This window comes from Sceloporus undulatus, chromosome 1 (genome assembly GCF_019175285.1).
Source record: "Sceloporus undulatus isolate JIND9_A2432 ecotype Alabama chromosome 1, SceUnd_v1.1, whole genome shotgun sequence".
NCBI classification, from domain to species: Eukaryota; Metazoa; Chordata; class Lepidosauria; order Squamata; family Phrynosomatidae; genus Sceloporus; species Sceloporus undulatus.
The window spans coordinates 43,718,687-43,743,062 of record NC_056522.1 but is presented as its reverse complement, the minus strand read 5'-3'; the positions used below and the strand labels follow the sequence as shown (position 1 = coordinate 43,743,062).

At 43.5% G+C, this 24,376-nt stretch overlaps 1 protein-coding gene across 2 annotated transcripts in view; it reads left to right on the top strand.

Moving 5' to 3' along the window:
• Nucleotides 1-246: 246 nt before the first annotated feature.
• The window catches only part of WDR26 (WD repeat domain 26), a 56,975-nt gene continuing 32,845 nt past the window's right edge, over nucleotides 247-24,376 (top strand). Inside the window, exons 1-3 of one of the 2 annotated variants that reach the window (XM_042444917.1) lie at nucleotides 247-1,201; nucleotides 3,631-3,730; nucleotides 3,943-3,999. In XM_042444917.1, coding sequence (XP_042300851.1) covers nucleotides 786-1,201; nucleotides 3,631-3,730; nucleotides 3,943-3,999 — 573 coding nt within the window. In that variant the 5' untranslated portion in view covers nucleotides 247-785. The remainder of the gene's footprint in view (nucleotides 1,202-3,630; nucleotides 3,731-3,942; nucleotides 4,000-24,376) is intronic. The other variant, XR_006101338.1, reaches the window with a different exon arrangement.

Genomic DNA, 24,376 nt, shown 5'->3' with positions numbered 1-24,376 from the left:
TTGTTGTTGTTGTTGTCAGTGTTGAGGGTGTGTGTGTGTGTGCCCCATTCCCAGGAGGGCAGGTCCTGTGAGGGAGGCCCTCCCGCCTAGGCGCCCCTGAGGAGAGCGAGCCCCCCCAAGCCCTGCTCCCCTCCTCCCTCCCTCTCTCTTTCCCCGGTGGCTCCGGGGAGGAGCGGAAGTGAGCGTCGGGGGGCAGTGGAGGAATTTCCTGTGACGTCCCTCCCGGACTCCATTAGGGCTGCAGCTCGCAGGCAGAGAGAGAGAGAGGAGCCCAAGAAGAAAGCCCCGTCGCCCGAGGAGGAGGGAGAAGAAGGGGCTCGGAGAGAGAGAGAGAGAGAGAGGCCTGGGAGGCCCAGGGAGGGGGCCTCTGGGGCGGCTTTGGCGGAGGGTTGAGAAGGAGAAGAAGGAGAGCCCCGCTCCTTCCTTCCTTCCTTCCTCCTTGCCTCCCTCCCTCCCTCCTTTCCTCCCTCCTTCCTTCCTTCCTTCCTTCTCCTTTTCCTTCTTCCTTCCCTCCCTCCTTCCCCAGCACCACGGCCGCTCTCGGCGAGGAAACTCTGGCCTCCGCTTCCTCCTCCTCCTCCGACTCGGACACCGGCGGCGGAGCCTCCCCGCCTCCGCGGAAGAAAGCCCGGGCGGCGGCGGCGGAGGGAGCAGGAGAGCCCGGGGCTTCGTCGGGAAGAGCAGGCCGCACCTCCTCCTCCTCCTCCTCCTCTTCTTCTTCCTCCTCCTCCTCCTCGCCGTCCTTCTCCGCCAACATCAGAGCCAGCACTAGCACCAGCACCGCCATGCAGGCCAATGGGGCAGGAGCGGGGCAACAACAACAACCACAACAGCAGCAGCAACAACAGCAACAGCCGCCATCTCCTCCTCCTCCTCCGCCGCCGCCTCCAGACCAAGGATGTCTCCTGGCCCAAAATGGAGAGGCCTCCTCGGCTGCCGGAGCGGAGCAGCAGCCCCTGTCCCACGCCAACGGGCTCCTCCTGCCCTCCTCGGCCGCCGGCAATGGCAGCAGCAGCGGCGGCGGCGGAGGCAGCGGGGTGGTCGTGGTCGGAGGGGGCCCCGGCGTCAACAACGGGGTCTCGGGCTCCTCCGAGATGATGGGCTCCGGAGGCAGCGCCCTCAAGAAGAAGAAGCGCCTCTCGCAGGCCGACGAGGACGTCATCCGGCTCATCGGGCAGCACCTCCACGGACTGGGCCTCAAGTAAGTGGGGGACCCGGAGGAGAAGGGAAAGGAGGCTGCGTCCGCACTGGAGCCTTAACGCGGGTGGCACCGCTTTAACTCTCTGTCTGGCTCTCTGCTATGGAATCTGGGAGTTGGAGTTTGTTGTGGGGCTCTGGGCCCACACAACACTCCACTCCCAGAATTCCATAGCCTTAAGCCAAGAAAGAGTTAAAGCGGTTCCAAACCGGGTTAAGTCTCCAGTGTGGACGCAGCCCGAGTTTCCTCTCTTCCTTAACACCTGCCCCCCCCCTTCTTCTTCCTAACCTTGTTATTTGGGGGTGGGAATGCTTTTTCTGTGGGGAGATGAAAGGCCTCTCTGGTTTGGGCCTTGAAGGAACAGCCCTGGATCCACAGATAAAGATGGCAAGTTTCTATGAGGAGATTAAAAGGCCTCTGGGTTTGGGCTCTTGCAGTAATCAAGCCCTGGCAGACTGGTTTGTTGAGTAACAACAACAACAACAACAACAATTCATTTCCTTTGCCTGTCGCCTTTCTAAGGACCCAAGGTGCTCCACAATAAAAACGTATATTTTTAAAAAATCACAATAAAATGTGAAATAATAACTTAGTAATGATGTTTATTATATTTGTTTATTCCATCCGCATGTTGGCTTTCTCCGAGGGACCCCAGATGGCTCCACAGATAAACAGTGTAAAATGACACAACTATAGCTAATGACACCAAAAAAATTGTTGTTATTTCCGTATCCGCCTCCCTCCGTGGATGGAGGCAGGGCACAACAACAATTAACAGACAAACAACATCAGTTTAAAAGGCATCAGTCAAACACACAACACAACAACCACACACACAGCAGTTTAAGAGGACACACAATGCTTTACAACAGCATTAAAACAATCCACATTTAAATTCACCATTTAAAAACCCACAATTAAAAATCATCTGTCAGGAAGAGAGGAATAGGCCTTCTATGGCCTATTGAAAGCCCAAGGGAAGAAGCCAACATTTTATACTGTGTGTGTGTATATGTGTGTGTGGGTGTGGTGTGTGTTGATCCGCATTTCTCCCAAAGAAGGGGCTGTCCCTGTCAAGGGATTATTCTGCCATAGCCTAATATCAGAGAGAAAGACTGACAGGCAGAGATAAATCGAGTGAAGGAGGGGATGGAGGCAGTGAAACTAGGCCTATTTTCCAGGCCTAGTCTAGTGTTAACTTCCTTCTGAGAAAACAGGTAGATCTTCAGCCATCCATGACAGTATGGAGGCCCAACAGCATATTATTAAAGCTGAATTGATGCCACTGATAAAAGAGGCCTTTGAAGACAATAGTGTATGGAAATCGCTTTGTCTAAGCCAGCCTAAAAAACACACACACACATCAGTACATTTGATGAAAAGAATAAATGGACATATAAACAGGGCTGTATTTGGCTGGTTTGTAAATTCTATATTTGGCCGGTTTGGGTTGACAAGTATGCTAAAAATTTAATTTGGTCCCAACTATGTCTCAGAGCATTCAGATATACTGTGTACTTAAAAAATTAATGTCAGATGTGTTGACTGTCTGTAGCTTGCAGCACTGCAGTACTTTGAGCTGAGTAATAGGCATGCAGCTGGAGTGGGAGAGGGAGGGAGGGAGGAGGGAAGCAAATAAATACAGGACGCCAGTAATTGGAGTTAGCAAAACAAACCTGACATAGAACAATGTACCATAACACTGAGACTTTATGGTGGGTCTCTCTCTGTACATGTACAGCGTCTCCTTGGAAAACTAACACCCCCTCGTATGGTGAGAGCTTGTGTCAGGATGAGAATGGATTGGCTTTAATTAACCTAGAACACAAAATAAGTACACCAGTGACACAAGGCAAGTTTATAGCAGCAGCAAACAGCTCGTGACTTTTCATAGCATACATCATAGTAAATCTGCTATTTTTAGGTGTAAAAACTGGTGGGGAGGTGGAGGTTTTATAGATCGAGTGGCTTATTTTATTAAGTATTTAACCTAACAAACAATTTCCACGAAAGCAGGAGAGTGTGTTGGTAGGGAATAACACAGCAGTTAACACATTGACTGATTAACTCTGGTGATACAAACAAATTCCAAAGGTAGTCCTATTTGTCAGCTGCTTTTTTTTTAAAGGAGTGGCTTGATAATAAAAACAACTATTTTTATAGCACAATGATTTTCCTTGATTATCAAAATAATTGAGGAAAGTGACTGTCTGTGTTTGACTGGGATTCACAGTCCCATCTGCAACTTGTGGATCCTGAGTTTCTGTATCCTGAACTGCTGGGATTGTTATGTGAAGTTCCAGATTTTTTTTATTTTTTTCTTAAACTGAAAAACCGTTTTTCACGCATTTTGGTCTGTGGCTACAATGGATGACTTCATCATATAAGATTGGTCAGTCATTTTTTTTTCATACTGTACCTCTCTCCTGCAGCCAGACTGTTGATCTTCTCATGCAAGAGTCAGGATGTCGTTTAGAACATCCTTCTGCTACCAAGTTCCGCAATCATGTCATGGAAGGAGAATGGGATAAGGTAATGGAAGAGACACAGGACTGCCTAATTATATCTAGGGTTATGATCCTATGCACTGTTACTTGAAAATAAACCCCTTGAACTCAGTGAGACTTAATTCTGAGTAAACCTATAGGTCTGAGCTGCAGTTTTGTAGATTGTGTGGTGTATTTTGCAATCTTTGGCTTACCTTTTTTTCTTCTCCTTTTGTTTTCAAAAACTGCTGCTTGTAGGCTGAGAACGACCTGAATGAACTTAAGCCTTTAGTACACTCTCCTCATGCAATTGTGGTAAGAGACTTTTGAACTTTTTCATCTGAAATAACTAGCAATGTTTATGTGTGTGTCTGTATATTTGTTGTTTTTTAGTTGGCATGCTGCATAAGTGGAATAATGCTCACCCATGCCACTAGGAAATGATTGAAATAAAAAGCCTCAGAATATTTAAAACTAGTGCTTAGTGCCAGAGATATTTATGTCTGAACTTCCTACTGTGATCAATGCTAGGTGTTACGGGACTAACATTCTGTAGTGTGAACATAATACATATATGTGTAAGTATTATGTGTATATTATATTGTAACCAAGAAATATGTATGATTTTCAGTTAAATGTTTTAATTTGTCCTTAAGTGTGAGAGTGATAACATTCTCATTGTGAAGTGGGTGATGTGTTTGAACAAATGTCATTGAAATGTAGTGACTAACAGCAAACAATACAGCTGTAGTTTCAGTGTAGGCGTCTCAAACAGATCACTATCAGTAGTTTTCAATTTAATTAAAATAGATCTGTCTTGTGATACCTTGAGATCTTTTATTTTATATTTACATTGTAACTATTACACTTGCTGCACGCACATGTATGTACACATATACAAGTGTAGACATATTGTGTATTAAAGTAAAGGTAACAAAAAACATCTCTTTACTACCTCCATATCTTTTATACATTCAGCTGCCCTGTCATTACTGGTACATGTTTTTCCCCTCTAATTCATGGCACTGCTTTTGAAGTGGCTATCAAAACAGTACAGATTCAGCTGATGTCTACTTAGCTTTCTTCTGGTTGGTTTATTTGTTGTCAAAAGATTATTTTTCCTGTTCTCTTTTCCAACTCCCACTCACACCAGGCAGGAGGTGAAGTGTAGAAAACTAATGTTTTGTTAAACTTCAATTGCAGGCTGAAAGTATTTGCATTTTGTTCTTTTACTCGGGTCAAAGTCTGACTGTCCAAACCTTACCTTTCAAATAAGTAGACTACTTTCTTCTTGTGAGTGGATATCTGACAATAGAATAGCCAGCATATTTTAAAATATTAATAACTAACACTAGGAAAGCCCCCCCCCCAATTTGTTTTGCATATAAGTCTTGTTTGGAGCTCAGATTGGGAGATACCTTTGTAATCAGTTCAAAATGAACTGTTCATTAATGTAAAAGGCTGTAGCATGTACCCTTGCTATACTTCTGAAAATGAAAACAAAACTATTACCCAGGCAAATAGAAATTGATCTGTGCATCTTTAAAATATGAGCAGTAAGGGATAGATATGTTAAATTATGCTGCTTGGGCAGCTACCTGATTGTACTAACTCAGATGTTTTTGAGTTTGTTTGTTTGTTTGTTTTTTTAATCAGAACATTTGTAGAAAAGTTTGACAGCTTTCAAAATAATGATTTCAGAAATGGTTGACATGTTTTTGTTGAGAGTGAACTTCAGTTGTGGGCAGAGGATTTTAAAAGTAGCACCTTAGGAGGAGGGGAGTTGGTAAATTTTTAAAATCCTACTTTTGGAAACTATGGCACAAATCCAGTGCTAGTCCTAACTAGTGGACTCTCACTGAATCACTGGAATTAAGTGTTGTTTTACTAAGTTCCCATTGATACAGTGTCTTTATTTTACTTAGCATTAGGAATTGGCTTTTGGCCCATCTGTTTGATGTCACTTCAGTAAAACATTTAGTAGCTTTAGGATTTCAGCTGAGACATTCAGGTCCATGATGGTCATTTCAGGAAAAACTGCCTTTGAGATAAGGGGTAGAAGTAGGAGAATGAAGAACTCATTATTCTACATGTCTGTTTTAATAATAGATATTTAAGACAGGCATCAAATTCAGCCTTTATGTTTGATTCCATTTTGTACATTCCCATCATAAAACTTTGCTAAATGGTGGCAGACCTCTAAAATAGTTGCTTTGGCAAATTGTGCAATTGGGTAGTATCTTCTTGATTATAATGAAATAGATTGTCTTTATTCTCTTGGTTCTACACTGTGATATCATTTCTTTTCTTTTTTTTTTATCAAGTTTGAAATGTACCCTCTATATTTTTTTTTTGACGTATTTGACAGTAAATTAAGGTTTTAACTTGGTTTTACTTTCGAGAACATTTCTTATAAACCTAAGAGAAAATTCCCCCAAATGCCCCAGAATAACAATAGAATTCCTATTACTTTGAATACCAAAATAAGAATCAATGCAGGAAAAAAGAGGCCTACATAATCATATCTCCTTGAAAAGCTAACTATAGACACTCTGCAGTCACCCCTTGTTTCTCGCGGACTTGGGATCCACGTTCTTGACAGAGGGGCGACCTCTGTTATCATCAATGGGGCGCGTGCCCTCCCGGGGGGGTGCTCCATTCAAGCCTATGGGGCTTGAGTACGCACAAGCCTCCATTTTTGGGGGGTCTGGAATGGATCCCCCATGAAAACAGAGGGCCAACTGTATTCTTTTTCTCTTAAAAGATCCTAAGGGCAAATAATACTCCCATGGCACCTATAGTAAACTGTATGTTCTGCCTTTTCCTGCCTACTCATGATTAATACTGCAAAGGGGGGGGGGGGGCACAGTATTTCCAAAAGGTATTTAAGTCTGTTTTTATTAAAGCCTTAGGAAAGGAACTCTATAATTAGCTTGAATATAGAGAAGTCCACTACAGGTAGAGTCTCAGTTATTTGGAATTCCGAAATCTGAAATATTCCAAAACCCAAAACTTTTTGCCTGAGTGGCTGAGATAGTGACACCTTTGCTTCCTGATGGTTTATTGTATACAAACTTCAGTTCATGCACAAAAATTATTTTAAAATATTGTATAAAATTACCTCCAGACTAGATTTATATGAAAGAAAAGATGAATTTTTTATTTAGACTTGGGTTCCATCTCCAACATAACTTATTACATACATATATGCAAACATTGGTGTCCCCAACCCTGGTGTCGCCCATTGTGGGATGTGTTCCAATGGGGGGTGGAAGTGGCAAAAAAAGGGTGCACTGAGCCTTTTTCTTTGCTCTGGTGGTGGAGAGGACTCCTCATGAAGAGGATGCCATCATAGCAAGCCAGGAAAAGGTCACTGGGCCTTCTCCTTTGCTGTAGTGGTGGAGGTCTCCTTGTTAGGAGGCCTCTGCTGCAGCAAGACTGGGAGAGGGTCTCTTGGTCTTCTCCCTTCTCCTTTGCTTTGATGAATGAGGTCTCCTCATGAGGAGGCGTCTGTTGCCACAGCAAAGCTAGGAGGACTACAGTGGGAGGAGGGCCCGACTGAGTGTCATGCCTCTACTGTGATGTCAGCTGCTGTAGCTTGCACCCCTCAATGATGCCACTGTACGCAAATAAAGGTATTCCAAATCCAAAACAACCCAAAATACAAAGTATGTCTGGTCCAAAGCATTTTGAATAAGGAAGACTCAACCTGTACATACAAACAGTGTCCATAGGCTGCTCAAAATGTATCACTTAACAGGCTGTGCCCACTGATCAACATTATATGGATTTGGGAAGAATTTAGGCTTATTTGGCACTGCAACTTATTCTTTGCGTGTTTATTTAGAATTCCCACTGAAGCTTATGAAGCTTCTTCCAAGTAAGTATGCATAGGGTTACATCTTTAAGTATTTAAGTCAGTGCTTTGGAGTGTGCCAAATGTTAAAACTATTATTCTATTTATATTCTGTTTTGTAGATGGGCAACCACAGATAAACAAATTCCAGAAATTTTGAAGCCATAGGGGGAAATATATATATTTCTTTTTTGGGAAAGATGGAATGAAAATTTTCAGGAAGATTGAAAAATGGATGCTTGCGCTCTTTACCGATTGGAAGCCACTTTATTACTTTAGAAATTTAAACTGTATTATGTTAATACAGTTTGTATAAGTTGGTTTGGCATAAAATTATGTTTAGTATATTAAAAGTATTAAGTTGAATAATAAATAAATTTAAATTTTCTTCAAATTTCTGTTGTTTTTTTAAACAAGTAGAACTGCAAGTTCCTGAACTGTAAGGAATTTTATCTGTGTATTAGGAGTAGGCAAAATAATTTTGTCTCTTCTAGTACAGTCAGCCCTTCTTATACACGGATTTTTTATACACGGATTCAAGCATACACGGTTTGCAAATGTTCCAAAAAAGTATAAATTTACCTTGATTTTCCATTTTTTATAAGGGACACCATTTTGCTATGTCATTATATTTAATGGGACTTGAGCATACATGGATTTTGTTATACACGGGAGATCTTGGAACCAAACCCCAGCGTATAACAAGGGTCCACTGTACTTCGTAGTGTCAAATAGATATAAAGCAATTTTTCCTACACCAGATAACTAAGAACAGGAAAGCAACACCAGGAGAAAAAAAATCCATAATCCATTTTTTTCAGGGAAAAAGTATTGAGAAAAAAATTGTGAAAAATCTTCTTTTTTTTTCTTCATATGTTTCCTGGCCTTTTCATCTCTGTGTACCTAAAACACCATGCAGATATATTCACTGGACCTTAGGAAATCCTGTAACACAAGGAGACAGTGTACTTGTGATTGTACTAGTAGATAATCATAAGCAGTCAAGTGTAATCCTGAGTAGAGCCCATCACAAAAATAACATTATACTATTGATACTTCCCCAATTAAAATAATGAAAGTTTTGGCAGTGCAACCTTTAGGGTGGGATGAACAATTAATATGACTGGTGACCAGGGTTCAGTTCCCAGTTTGGCCAAGAAGCCCACTCGCTAACCTTGTGCAGGTCACATGCTTTCAGCCTCAGGGGAAGACAATGGCAAACCTCCTCTGAACAAATCTTGCCAAGAAAACCCCACAATAGGACCAGAAACGACTTGAAGGCACACAACAACAATCTTAGGGGAGGATGAACAATGAATAATTAACTAAATAAAGAAGCAGTGCAGCACAGTGATGGTATAAAGCACTCTACACTGTAGACTCAAGTTACCAGTGCTCACCACTGCCTTGCCACCAGTGATGACTAGTTTCAAAAACTAGAGAACAGTCTAAAAAGAATCAATAACATTTTTAAAGATATAGCTGTGTTAGTCTGTAGAATCATTATGTAGAGAAATCTTGTAGCACCTTTGAGATTAACTGAAAGAAAGAAGTTGGTAGCATGAGATTGATACTACTTCCTCAGATGCATTCCTTTAATGCATTTATTTATTTATTTAGGGAAGTACAGTCCTGATATTTTACAGCAGACATCTCTTCTGATGTGTAGACCTCTTTGAACAGTGGGCTGCCCTAGCTAAATGTGAGGGTTTCCCCTTTGACAATATCAATTCGTGTCTGACTGTAGTAGGTGATACTCATTTCTCTTACTAAGCCAAAGAGCCAGCGTTGTCAAAGACAACTCTGATCATGTGGCCCGCATGACTGTTGCACAGAATGCTGTTACCTTCCCACTGAAGTGGTACCCTTTTATCTACTTGCACTTTTACATGCTTTTGAACTGCTAGGTTAGCAGAAGCTGGGGTTAGTGATGGGAGCTCACTCTGTCATGTAGCACTTAGGCCTTGAACTGCCAATCTTGCAATCATCAGAGTGAGCATCTTAACTGCTGAGCCACCACGTCTGTCTCAGATGCATTGAAGTTAAGACACTGAATGACTATTGCAAGATCGGCAGTTCAAGACCCAAGTGCCGCGTGATGGAGTGAGCTCCCATCACTAGTCCCAGCTTCTGCTAATCTAGCAGTTCGAAAGCATGTAAGAGTGCAAGTAGATACCACTTTGGTGGGAAGGTAACAGTATTCTGTGTAGTCGTGCTGGCCACATGACCATGGCATTGTCAAAAACAATAGCTCCCTCGGTTTAGTAACGGAGATTAGCACCACTCCCTACAGTTGGGCACAACTAGACAATCTGGCCAAGGGAAAACCTTTGCTTTTTTATTGGTGAAAACACTTGTTTCCCTGCAAGCTGACTAAATTGAAGATGTTGTATTTTGGCTGTATCATGAGAAGACATGACTCACTAGAAAAGACAATAATGTTGTGTAAAGTAGAAGGCAGTAGGAAAAGAGGACGACTGCATTCCATATGGATAGTCAAGAAAACCATAGTGCTGAGTCTGGAAAATCTGAGCAGGGCTGTTGAGAATAGGGTAACTTGGAGGTCTCTCATTCATAGGGTCTCCATAGGTCGAAGTGGACTTTAAGACAGTTAACAACATCTGATGAGATGGCCATTAAGACTGTGGGGCTTCTGCCTGTACTGGTTTATTAATGAAATAACATCAATACCAGGAAAGATTCTGGAGCAGATAATTAAACAGAGAGTCTGTGAACATCTAGAAGGCAATGCCATAATCACAAAAAGTCAACATGGGTTTCAGAGAAACAAGTCATGCCAGACAAATCTGATCTTTCTTTGATAAAATTACCAGCTTGGTAGATGAAGGGAATGCTGTGGATATAGTATATCTTCATTTCAGTAAGGCCTTTGACAAGGTTTCCCATGACATTCTTGCAAACAAGCTTGTAAAAAGTGGGCTAGACAAAGTAACTGTTACATGGATTTGTAATTGGTTGACCGGCCGAACCCAAAGGGTGCTCAACAATGGCTTTTTTTTCAGTGGGGTCCCACAGGGCTCTGTCCTGGGCCCAGTGTTATTCAACATCTTTATCAATGACCTGGATGACAGAATTGGGAGTATACTTATCAAATTTGCAGATGACACCAAATTAGGGGGAATAGCTAATACTCCAGAGGACAGGATCAACATTCAAAATGATCTGAAAAAACTAGAAAGCTGGGCCAAAGCTAACAAAATGAAATTCAACACAGAGAAATGTAAGGTACTGCACTTAGGGCAGAAAAATGAAATGCACAGATATAGGATTGGGGACACCTGGCTGAATGAAACTACATGTGAAAGGGATCTGGGAGTCCAAGTAGACCACAAGTTGAACATGAGTCAACAGTGCGATGCGGCAGCTAAAAAGGCCAATGCAATTTTAGGCTGCATCAATAAAAGTATAGTGTCTAGATCAAGAGAAATAATAGTGCCACTGTATTCTGCTCTGGTCAGGCCCCACCTGGAGTACTGTGTCCAGTTCTGGGCACCACAATTCAGAAAGGACATTGAGAAACTGGAGCGTGTCCAGAGGAGGGTGACTAAAATGGTGAAAGGTCTGGAGACCTTGCCCTATGAGGAACAACTCAGGGAGCTGGGGATATTTAGCCTGGAGAAGAGAAGGTTAAGAGGTGATATGATAGCCCTGTTTAAATATTTGAAAGGATTTCATATTGAGGAGGGAGCAAGCTTGTTTTCTGCTGCTCCAGAGAACAGGACCCGGAACAATGGATGCAAGCTACAGGAAAAGAGATTCCACCTCAACATTAGGAAGAACTTCCTGACAGTAAGGGCTGTTCGACAGTGGAACACACTCCCTTGAAGTGTAGTGGAGTCTCCATCCTTGGAGGTCTTTAAGCAGAGGCTAGATGGCCATCTATTGGGGATGCTTTGATTGTGATTTCCTGCATGGCAGGGGGTTGGACTGGATGGCCCATGCGGTCTCTTCCAACTCTATGATTCTATGATTCTATGAAATGCCTGTAAAGGAAAAGCAGTATGCAAAGGGCTGTCATAGTACCTTTGAGACTAGCAGATGCTACAAGATCCTTTTGCATACTGATTTTCTAGGCTAACACAGCTATGTCTTTGAATTCTGGAAATGCTAGATTTAGGGCTAATATTATATGGATTTGGAATTATTCCGATAGGATGGGTGTGAATCCAGCGTGGAAATAAGTCATCCGTAAAGACCCATGAACATCATCCTCACTTGTAGGGAAGATTTTATTAACTGCTTGGGCTTCTTTGGTTATAGCAGTATTTCAGTTTTAAGTCATTAATTGGGGTTGGAAACTGAGAATGCCATTTTAGAAATGGAATAACAACATTTTAGGCCTGCAAAATATGTCACTGCGATCTGTGTTTTGTCATGGTTGAACTGAGGGTTTGTCCAAAGCCACCTGAGTCCAGGCTTGAACTGAATTTTCCAAGGAAACTAACTGAACTGTAAATTTTACCATTATCAGTACCCCATAGGTAGTTAGTGTTCTTCCTTGTGCAGTTTGACATAGTACAGTGTAAGAATCTTTGCTTTTCCACAGTATATCCCTTTATTTCTTTGTATTCCCTTTTGTTCCCAAGAGCAAGGAAGGGGAAAGTGTGGCCTGTGGGTTACCTCAAAAATGTAAAATTCCTCCATTCCCCCAGAGGGTACTGGTGCATTTGGTTGGGGGGGGGTTGAATGTAATGCTCCAAGGTCCCCTGTGGGAGGCAATTTGGGCTCCTAAGCCCTAACAGATATCCACCCATGCCCTAGATAAGTTGCTGTGTTTATGAAGCATACTGGAGAGGTGTGGGCTGAAGCCAGTTTTTGAAATGGGAATATTTTTAACTTCTTCTTTGAGAGAAGAGAGAGAGAGTACAATGAAAACATGTTCCATTACTCAAAGTTCATGGGGTATGTTTGTAGGTGAATTTTTTTTATGGGGGAAGTTTCCCTCTGACTTCAAAGGACAGACTTTCTTTTTGGTGTGTGGAAGTGTGTGAAGCCATCATTTCTGAACTCTTTTTATTTATCAGTCTTTATACCTAAGCAGAACAGATGTGAACTAAAGAATCCTTCATAGGCTTCTTGTACTTTTCACTTTTTTCTCCCTTCATTTTGTTGTTTTATTGTGAGGTTATAGTTCACAGTTAGAATGATAGAGTTGGAAAGGACAGCATGGACTTTAGTGACTTCCAGTGTTTGAATGGCACACACACCTTTCCTATTTTATATTTTTAAGCAGGCTCAGTAGACTCTGAAAGTTTATCATTTATCACACAAATGAGTTTTTGTTCATGAAAGCTTAACAGTTTTGATCTGAAATTTTGGATACCTTACAAAACTACTGTAATGTAGAATATGCAAACTTGGCAGTTCTGCAGTATATATATATATATATATATATATATATGCATGCTTAGATTTTTATAAGAGTCATTTTTAATGTTATGTTTTATATCATACCTCAGAAGTACAGCATGGGCAACTTTGGTGAGCCTGGTGTGTCTGTGAGAGGGGGGGAGAAAGAGAGCTATTTAAAGGTGCATTGCTGGTCTTGGATCTTTCCAGGAGAGACATTTTATACTTTTTGCCTGATGCTTCAGGATTGCACAGTGCTTATCTCTGCAGTAGTACTTGTAAAGTGATCATTTGTATTTTAAATCATGTTTTATAATTGTGGGATGAGAGTTCCCTTTACACACAATCATTGTGTAATGCAATCATCACTCCTTTTTCTTCGTGCAGTCATACAGAAGGAAATTCTTCCTGCAGAAAGCAACTGTGAAAACCTCTAGAGCTGCTCACTGTAGTCATACCAAAAGGTGGTGGTGGGTTGTCTTTTTTTAGCATCTTCTTGCTCATTTGTACTTGCTCAGTTGTTCTCAGTCTTCTGACTGTTGTATGAGAAGCAGATTCAGAATATACTCTGCAGCAACACACATTCAGACTCATTTAGAGTGCCTTGGGAAATTTCAGGGGTTGCCATGTTGCTCATTCAGTAAAATACAACAAAATCCAAAACCCACAAGCAGTGATGCCTTTATTGAGCTAATTCCAAATACATTATGCAAACTTTCAAAGCTGCATTGGTTTCTTCATCAGACAAAGATGTTAAAAATCATACAGGAGAAAAATAGTAATATTAGAGTCATAGGGCTACATTCTATCTGAGATGTTGTCAGTTAAGATGTTATTGAGGGATTTCAGTACAGGTAGAGGGCACTCCCTTTATTGGCCATGTGAGGACTAGAGACAAAGAGCAATAAAAGACAGCTAATAAAATGTCAGCTCCATTAGCAATAAAAAACTTTTCTTGAGATCTTGCTTTCCATGTCTCGTGTGAAACTAACTGCTCCTTTCTTCAGCAGAGAACATTGAATTGCTCAAATCTCTGTACTGCTACATCTAGAAAAACATTTAGGTGCTGTATAGGTAAAACCTGCCAGTGAAAGGGGTTTACTTTTATTGGAGGTATAAAATCACAGAGAGTTAGAGAGAGCTGACTGTATATACAGTAGTTTTGACCAGTTGCTTTTGGACATGTAGAAATGTATGTGTGTTGCTTATGTGAAAGTTGTTTTATCACACTGGTTTATGCAGATTTTTGAATTTTTAGTATGGTAGGTTTTACCGTTCTGGGATAGATGCAAAGTTTCCCCCATCAAGGGAGCGGGAAATAGAGCCACCTCAGCTTGGTTCTTCAACTCATTGAAACCAGGAGTCAGGTAAGTTTGTGAGTCATGTGATGACATCAGCTGCTGTTGGTGAGGAATGTAGCCATGCGAGGCCCTCCCAAGCCCAGCACAGTATCAGATTTCCTGTTTTCTATTCTCTATATGTTTTCTAAACAAGTGTACATGTAAATTAATTGCTTTAATGATTAAAATAACATCTATTTGCAACTGAATGGAGCCTTTTATTCCATCTAGGAGCACAGTCTGTAACCTCTAGTTACCATACCTTTTTCACTACAAACTTATAGCTACACAGAGACAGGAAAGCCATTGTGAAATTGAAGATTTATGTGTGATTCTCTGTGCACATTCCTCTACGTGAAAAAAAAAAATACATCCAGGATCTTTGCTAGAAGGGAGTTCAGCCAGGCAGTCTCTTTGCTTATCAGTAACCTGATTAAAGAATTCTTAGGGTATATTTTTTAGTTGATCAGTTAAATGTGCAAAAAATTGCACATCAGAAAAGGCAATATTTCTGGAGCAAGTTTTTAAAAAATGTTGAGAATGCATGCATGCATCGTGATAATCATCTTCTGAGAACTATGAACCAGAACAGATCAGCTTTAAAAGCCAGCTTCCGGGCAGCTTGAGGACATGGCATTTATATGCCACCCCCACCCCGCAAGACATCTTGAAGCCACCCAGCTGTTTACAAGTGGGTGGCTTCAAGATCTTCCGGTATCACAGCATTTATATGCAGCACAAATGGAGCGCCTTGCAGCCAGCTTCAAGCCACTTCAGGGCATGAAAAGCTGGCTTTTTGCCGGACAGAAAAGGAGCAGATCTTTAATACTCCTTTTTTGACCAGGGGAAAGATGGATTGGGGCCATGGTGTGTGTTCACCACACCCTCAATCCATCTTCGAAAGGGGAGCTTGAAGCTGCCTCTTCTGTCCATCAAATATGCCCCTATAACTGTTCTCTTTTATATGATATTCTTTTAAAATGGCACATTAAAATATTATTTGGTTACCCACGTTGTGATCTAAATCAATTTTCTTTTCCCAACCAGAATAGGCCCTTCTTTCATAAAAGAATGCAGCCGATTTAATTTTGAGTGATTATGGAAATGTAGACCTGTTGAAGGCAGTAAGGGAGAGGAAACTGCATTATCAGTGGATTGACTCATGAAAGAAAGTTACAGCCCTGAATTTGCAAGAGCAGTTCTCTTATAACAAAATCTCTTTTGTAGAGTTGCCATAAGTTGATTTAATGGCATATGACAACAATGACAGACTCCAACATGTATGTACTGTCTGCCCTCCCTTTACGCGGGGGATCCATTCCGGACCCCCCCCACACACACATAAGAGAAAGAAAGACAGATGCTCAACTTGTGCCTATGGTGGCGTGTGGCACATGCGCCATATGCACACGCACAATTGCTTCTTCCGGCGCATGGCGGCGCTCCTTCCAGCACGGCTTTCAGCATGTGCTGGAAGCTGCACAAGAGGCGCCTGTGTGACATGGGCGCACTGTATTACGGTTTTTAATAACTGACATTTATTCAACCTGTGTTTAGTCTAAATATTCTTTCCCCACTCTCTCACTCCATTTCATTTATGTACTTCTGATCTGGCTGTGGTTTCAGTGATAAACACAAATGCTGAATTCGCAGCATTCTAACAACATGACTCTTATGATATGAGGGACTATTTATCTATGAACATTCTGAAAAGAGAAAATATGAAGCTTCAAACCTGTCTGGATGCTACACTGACAACCATTCCCACTCTCACATCTGATCTGGCAGATTGGGAATGTGCTCGACCTGATTCCAAACTTATGGAAGCTCCTGATTATTTAGTGGCCAGAGTTCATGTGAACATATTCAGAGGTTACTCACATTTCAGATGTTTTGCTGTGACATTGAAATAGGAGTTATGCTCATGAGCTTGGATCAGAGCGAACTCTTCCTTCTTCTTTGTGGTCTCTGTGAAGCACACAAATAGGTCATTCTGCGCCTGCGCAGCATTTTCAGATCCGACTGAAATTGCTAGGGAAGACTTTTTGGTGGTAGCTCTGCCCACCCTGTATATAGGCAGGATGTCTTCCCGCCCTTTCTCAGTTCCTTTTGTTCACCGTGTGAGCAGCTTAGGAACCGCGCTTAGAATCGCTCCTTCCTTAGCTTTTGTTTTCGTTTCCTGTGTTTGCTCTGACTTTGTTTGACTGGGATTGTGATTTGGACTTGATTTTGGACTCTGATTAACGGTAACACTCAGACTTGACAATTCTTTCTCTTCGTCCCTTGGCTTTGGTCTAAAGATGTCTACGCACTCTTTTAAAAAGTGCAGTAAATGTGGGATGAACATCCCGGCACTTGACGGACACTCCTTATGCCTCCTCTGCTTGGGCGAGGGCCATGTCCCTGCTTCTGCCCTCACTGCATGGCCTTCACTCCACAGGAAGAATAGGCAGATATGCCCGAGTTCCATGCTCTATGCGCAAATCTTGAAGCCTCCCTCCACCTCTAGAGCCTCTGTCAAGGCTGCGGCCGCCAAGGGCAAGTTCCCATCTCTGGCCTCAGGGTTCACTGCCAAGGCTACTGCTGCCGGGGGCACTACTTCTTTGTCTCCTCCGAGGGTCCTTGCCAAGGCTACTGCTGCCAAGGGCAAACCCTCTCTGGAGGTTTCTGGGTCACCAACCCCAGACAAACGGAGGTCTTCGGACCAGGATATGGCAGGCCACCCATCCTCACCAAAGAGGAAAAAGTCCTCAGACTCCAAACCAGAGAAGAGAAAGCACAAATCTCGGGACAAGTCCAAGGACTCATCCCATCACTCTGGAAAGTCCCTGTTTGGACTCCCACTCCGACCACCAGTCCCGTACCGACACACCCGCCCAGCCCGCTGACACCGAACTGGGCTCGGTACCATGGGACCAACCAGCGCCTCAACCTCAGTTGTCTCCTCGTCCCGACTCCCAGGCCCGAACAGACACCTTTCTGGATTCCTTGTCTGAACCCTACCAACTCTCGGAGGGTGAAGAGGAACCTTCTCCTTTCACCCAGGTGGTGATACCAGACCGACTCTCCCAGACTTCGGAGGTCATTTGTTTCGAGGATGAACAGGACTATGATAAATCCTCTGTCCTTGCAGAACTCCCCCAGACTGGATGTTGTTTTTGAGCAAGCCACAGGCACTTGTATTTTGCCTCTGGATCCTTCTGAAGTTCACGGAGGCCGTTTTGTTTCAATCTTCCAACCTGTTGAACCTCTCTTGCCTCCTCTAAGGTCATCGGCTCCATTCCACTTCGGTCTCACCTCACCTCAGCTTCCCAAGTGGAACCAGTCCGACGCATACAGTTGGCTTCTGCTGTCTCCCTGCAAATGCGCCCCTCGTTCCTGGTACCGGTAACCACTCAGGCCCTCTTGGCCCGCACCAGGACCAGGTCAGCTTCCACTGAATCTGCAGACCACTCCATCTCCGACTATGTTCCGGCTCAACAGTCACAGGATCTCGCCTTTCTCGAGGCCCCCTCTCCTTCAGATGACATTTTTTCCTTTTCGGAACAAATGATCCGGATGGACAAGGCCCTAAACATTGAAGTCCTTCATGCAGACTCTCAAGCTCTTGATCCCATTGATGAGAGGGTTCGGGACAAGGTCCCAACTCCGACCTCCATTGTATTTCTACCATCGATGTTCAAGATTGCAAAGAGTTCCTGGCCCACTTTGTCCACGGTCCAGCCTTCCACCAAAAAAAATTGACAATCTCTACCGTATCACACCCTCGGAAGAGATTTGCCTCTTTGAACACCCTCACCCTCACAGATTCACTCAGCCCCGAAGACAGCTTTGCCCCCTAATGACAAAGAGGGCCGTAAGCTCGACACCATGGCACAGAAATCCTATGCCTCTGCGGTCCTGGACCTCAAAATCCAGAACTACTCGGTGTGTATGGCTGCCTACCAACAGCAGCTTTGGGAGAAAGCTCTTCCCTTGTATGAAGACCTCCCTAAGGACAAGAGATGGATGGCCATGCCATCCATGCAGAAGCTCATGCACTGGCCTCGCACCAGATCTCAGCGGCCCGACACTCAGCTGACTGCACTTCCTGACAATTCTCAGGCTGCCTGGTCCTCTGACGCCATGCCTGGCTAAGGTCTTCGGACCTAATGCCTCAAGCCAAACAGGCCACCAAAGAGTTCCCCTTCGACGCCACGGGTCTGTTTCATAAGGACACTGATGAGAAGCTCGACTTCAAAAACAAAATAAAGAACATAGCCCGTAAATACGGTATGTCTTCTTCCTCCATTTTCGCCCTCCTTTCTGTCAACACCGTTTGGGATGGCAAAGACCTCCCTACCCCCCAACCAGGGCAGATCCAACCAGTCCGCAGACTACTATCAGCAGTGCTTCCCTCCCCAACAACAGGGGAAACACCAACAAAAACAAAAATACAAGCAACCCTTCCATAAGAAGGATGCAGAACAAGGCACGTGCCGCTTCTGAAGTTCCCCAGCGCACTTCGTTCTGTCAACTCCCTTTGAGGATCGCCTGGCCCACTTCCACCACTCTTGGGCCTCCATAACATCCAACTCCTGGGTGCTTTCCATCGTCTGTAGGGGTTATGCCCTGGAGCTCCAATCCTCTCCCCCAAGGGGCATCATCTTACCACTCTACCCTCAGACACCCTTCTCGATAAAGTGCGCTCCTTGCTTCAGAAAGGGGCCATCGAGCCCGTCCCTGCTTCCCCGACCCGACATTACCTTTTCTCCAGATACTTCATTGTCTCGAAAGCCACAGGCGGCCTCCATCCCATCCTGGACTTGCGTTTTCTCAACTCCTTCATTGTCTATAAGCGTTTCCGCATGGTAACCTTGGCTTCCATCTTGCCTCTCCTGCAGAAGTCAGACTGGTTCACCACCTTAAATCTTTGGGATGCTTTTTTCCACATCAGCATCCGAGAGGGCCACTGGGACCTCCTTGCCTTCTCTGTCGGCCCTAACTGCTTTTGGTATCGAGTACTGCCTTTTGGACTTTCCACTGCACTGAGACTTTTCACAAAGTGAATGGCAGTTGTAGCTGCATACCTCTGCCAACAAAACATCATAATCTTTCCTTACCTTGACAATTGGTTGTTCTTGGCCCCGTCCAGACAGATGCTCATCTCCCATCTTGAGTTGGCACTCTTCCTCCTTCACCACTTGGTACTCATAATTAACCTCTTCTCTCTGTGGGGAACACCAGATGTCAACCTTTTTGCCTCTCATCTCAACACTCATTGTGAGCACTTCTGTTCCACAATCCCTTCACCTCAGTCCTGAGGGGATGCCTTCCTCTTCCAGTGGTCAAGCAAAAAGTTCTAATCCTTCCCACCATTTCCTCTGATCACCAGAGTGGTAGCAAAGCTACGAACAGACAGATCAGGCGCGATCCTGATCACCCCTTGGTGGCCAAGACAGCCGTGGCTCGCCCCCCCTCCTTCATCTCTCCAACAGCCAATTCCGGCCTCTGCCGCTCTGTCCTGGTCTCCTGATCCTTCACGACGGTCGGGTTTGCCACCCTGATGTGGACACTCTCCATCTTGTGGTATGGTAGATCTTGATTCAGCTCTCAGTACCGGTCTGAGAAATCATCCTGGCTTCTTGAAAACCTTCCACCCAGCGTTCTTATGCCCTTAAGTGAGCTACATTTTTGACTTTTCTGTCCTCAACAAGGCTCACCTCTTTGGAAGTCAATGTCCATTGTTTTTTACTTCCTTCACCACCTCTCAGCATCTGGACTTTCCATTTTGTCCCTAAAATGCTACCTCGCGGTAGCATTTGTCCCCGCTACCAATTCTCTGGCCCCCCATCTTTCTTCACTGACTTGCTCGTGAATAATAATAATAATAATAATAATAATAATAATAATAATTTGTTTTATTTATATACCGCTATTCCAAAGATCATAGCGGTGAACAGCAAGTAAGCTAATTAGCAAGTAATTCTTCAAGGGCCTTGCCAACCTAAGACTGCCGGCAGTGATCCCTATCCCACTTGGGACCTCCAGCTCGTCTTGGCAGCACTTGCTACCTCACCCTTTGAACCTCTGGCTTCCTGTGACCTCAGGCTCCTCACCTGGAAGACAGCCTTCTTGGTAGCCATCACCTCAGCATGCTGGGCCAGTGAACTTTGTGCCCTCCGTACCGACTCCCCGTACCTGAAATTTTTTAAGGACAAGGTTGTCCATCCAGACATTTCCTTTCTGCCAAAGGTCATATCCACCTTTCATCTCAGTCAAGACATCATTCTCCCAACACTAGCCCTGAACTCGACCACTGACACCGAGCGTCGACTCCACTCCCTCGATGTCAGGCGGGCACTCGCTTTCTACTTCGAAAGGACTACGTCCTCTAGTTGTTCCCCCAGACTTTTTGTCTGCTACTCCAACCACACACCTCAACATTTCTCCAAATGGGTGACTTCCACAATCCTCCTCTCTTATGAGATTTTTGGGAAGACTCTGCCTGCTCGAATTTGAGCCCACTCCACCAGGGCGGTAGCTTCATCTTCAGACTTCCTCTCTGGAATTTCCTTGGAGGACATTTGCAAGGCTGCGGTATAGTCACAACCTCTGACCTTTATCAAGCACTACAGACTTGATACCAGACACCAACGTGAAGCAGCCTTTGGCAGAGCTGTTCTCCTTTCTGGAATGCATTAAGGTTAGTTGGCAGCTGTCAAATAACTGACACTCACCCTGTTTTTCTGGTTTAATAATTTATTTATTGCCAGGACACTCCCTCCTCCACAGAGAAACAAGCTTGCCAGTCTAACCCATTTGTGTGCTTCGCAGAGACCACAAAGAAGAAGGACAGGTTGCTTACCTGTAACTATAGTTCTTCGAGTGCTCATCTACAAATCCACACAAATCCCGCCCATCCTCCCCTCTGTCATGTCCTTCTCTCTTCCTTGTCTGCTCGTACAGCGGACCTTTTGGAACTGAGAAAGGATGAGAAGACATTCTGCCTATATAGAGGGTGGGCAGAGCTACCGCCAAAAAGTCTTCCCTAGTGATTCCAGTAGGATCTGGAAATGCTGTGCAGGCGCAGAATAACCCATTTGGGTGGATTTGCAGATGACCACTCAAAGAACTATAGTTACAGGTAAGCAACCTGTCCTTTTTTTTCTGGCCAACTATGGCCCGTTCTACACGGGCCTTTAAGTACGTACTGTGTATGTACTAGGGTTCCCCAGAGGCATCTCTTCCAGACGCTTCCTACCCTAGTACGTACAGAGTATGTACAAAATGGCGGTGCCTATTCTACATGGGCGCCGCCGTTAGGACGTCACGAACGCGCGTGGCTTAAAGTCCTGGCATGAGAAAAAAGAGATGTTTGAAAACTAGCCATAGAATCGAAGGCAGCTGCCATGGATATTGGACTGAATGCAGAGATATGTTTGCCTCTCATTGAATAGTTCAAGTCACAAAAAGAGAAGAAGAAAATTCTTTCCTGGTGTAGTGTAGAGGTCTGGTTGGTTCTCAGGATCAGTGTGGGAATTGATGCAGTGGAAAATAAATCTGCAAAAATCTTTGCAGAACCTCCCCTATCTCTTTTACAAGTAGCTGCTTCTGTTAGATTGCTGGCCCTGGAACAAAGTGATTCTGGATAGCAATGTGATTAAGAAAAGTAGTTTTTCTATTCAGCAAATGTTTAAAACTCAAGAGGTAAAAGAAATAGGGTATTCTGATCTTTGTTTTGGTAGAGCAAAGTATGTAAGGTGTTGCCTTTTTGTTTCTGCTGATTCAGTACCTTAAAGTTGTTCATCACCAACAGCCGTAGTGTAAACACTGTGAGAATGAAAAGACTGGTGATTATGGTTCATATGTCACTAGTATATACTGTCTATAAGTCGACCTCGTGTATAAGTCGAGGTCAACTTTTGGGGCCAAAAATGTGGATTTTTATATGACCTGTGGGTATGTCCACGGTCGGACTTAAGGGGGCAGCCCAGCTGGGGAGAGGCTGCTGGCGACTAGTCTCTCTTCCAAGCCTGTCCCCAACTGGGCTTTCCCCCATGGAGGAAGTCAAGTTGGGGAGAGGCTCCAGGGCGAGTGCTCACCCTTCCAAGCCTGCCCCCAACTGGACTTTCCCCCACAGAGGAAGCCCAGCTAGGGAGAGGCTCCAGGGAGAGTGCTCACTCTTGCAAGCCTGTCCCCAACTGAGCTTTCCCCTGTGGAGGAAGCCCAGCTGGGGAGAGTCTGCAGGGCAATCACTTGCTCTGCCCAGGCTCTCCCCAACTGGGCTGCCACTTGCGGAGGCAGCCTGGTTGGGGAGAGGCTTGGTTAAAGGACCTATTGCCCTGTGCATAAGTTTACCCAGGATTTTGGGGTCTATTTTGGGGCAAAAATTTCTCGACTTATAGTCAAGTATATATGCTAAGTTGGAGAAGTTAGCTTTGCTCAATTATGCAGGTTTTTAAAATCTGGTGTTGTACATTAGCAGATTTTGAATAGAAATAGGGGATAGTGTCTTATTTCTAAAACTGAATTATTAGTGGGATGCTGTTGTCTGCTTTGAAAACTCAGAAGATTAGCAAATTGCATTTTTGCTTTTCTAGTTCAAACACATTGCAAACACATTTTTCATACAACCAGGAAAAAGGCTATACGCATGGACATCACCAGATGGTCAACACAAAAAATCAAATAGATTATATAACTGGAAGTAAAAGATGGCGGAATTCTATACTGGTGGCCAAGTCTAGACCAGGTGCTGACTATGCACAGATCATGAATTACTGGCCTGTTACAGACTGCCAAAATAAAGCTGCTTCGGGTCTCTTTGGAGATATACTATTTAAATGATGCATGGGTCCTAAGAGTCTGGAGGTCGCACCAAAGCCACACTCCATTCCTAAGCACTGGAGTGCAGCTTTGGTGCAGCTTCCGGATTCTTAGGACCCATGCATCATTTAAATAGCATATCTCCAAAGAGACCCAAAGCAGCTTTATTTTGGCAATCTGCAACAGGCCACAGTCCTCATATCAAAAATAAGAATAAGACTCAAGAAAAAACAAAACCAGTGATCATACCAAAATATGATCTAAATAATACAGTGGACCCTTGTTATATGCTGGGGTTTGGTTCCAAGATCCCCTGTGTATAACAAAATCCATGTGTGCTCAAGTCCCATTAAATATAATGACATAGCAAAATGGTGTCCCTTATAAAAATGGAAAATCAAGGTTTGATATTTGAAATACTTTTTTGAACATTTTCAAACCGTGTATGCTTGAATCCGTGTATAAGAAGGGCCGACTGTACCTCAGTAGAATTTACTGACAACATAAGAAACAGATTCACACTACTAAACATAATAGACCAAGAACCAGAGGAACTATGGCCTTGAAGCCAGGGACATAATAAAAGAAGAAATGCAGACATATGCTTTCAGTAAACAAAAAGAAAGAGAAAAAAACATGGATGACAGAAAAAAACACTACAAGCAATAAAAGAAGAGAAGAAAAAAGGGAGCTAGGAACAAACTAAGAATGCAACAGTACAACAGCTTGTGCAGAAAGATAAAGAAAATTACTACAATGACTAATGCAGAGAAATAGAAGACAACAGCAAAAAGGGAAAAACAAGAGATCTATTTCACAAGATCTGGGAAATCAAAGGAAAATTCAAACCAAGGGCTGGGACACTCTGTGACAATAAAAATAAAATAATTCAAGACCAGGAGGGAATAAAAAGATGTTGAATGCAATACAAAGAAGAATTATACGAAAGAGATGACAAAATGAAGGACACATGGAATGAAAAGTCATATGGAAAGTGAACCCCAAATTCTGAAAAGTGAGGTGGAAACTGCAGTGAAAATGAACCCCAAATTCTGAAAAGTGAGGTGGAAAATAAGAGAAATAGTGAAAAACAGATCACCAGGAACAGATGATATTCCAATTGAACTGCTGCAATCCACATTGACAGAGTCACCTCTAGTGCTAACAAATGTATGTCAACAGATATGGAAAACAAAACAATGGCCAGCAGATTGGAAGTGATTAATATACATCTCCATCCACAAAAAGGGAGACACAAGAGACTGCAGCAACTATAGGATCATAGCACTGATCTCCCATGCAAGCAAAATCATGGTCA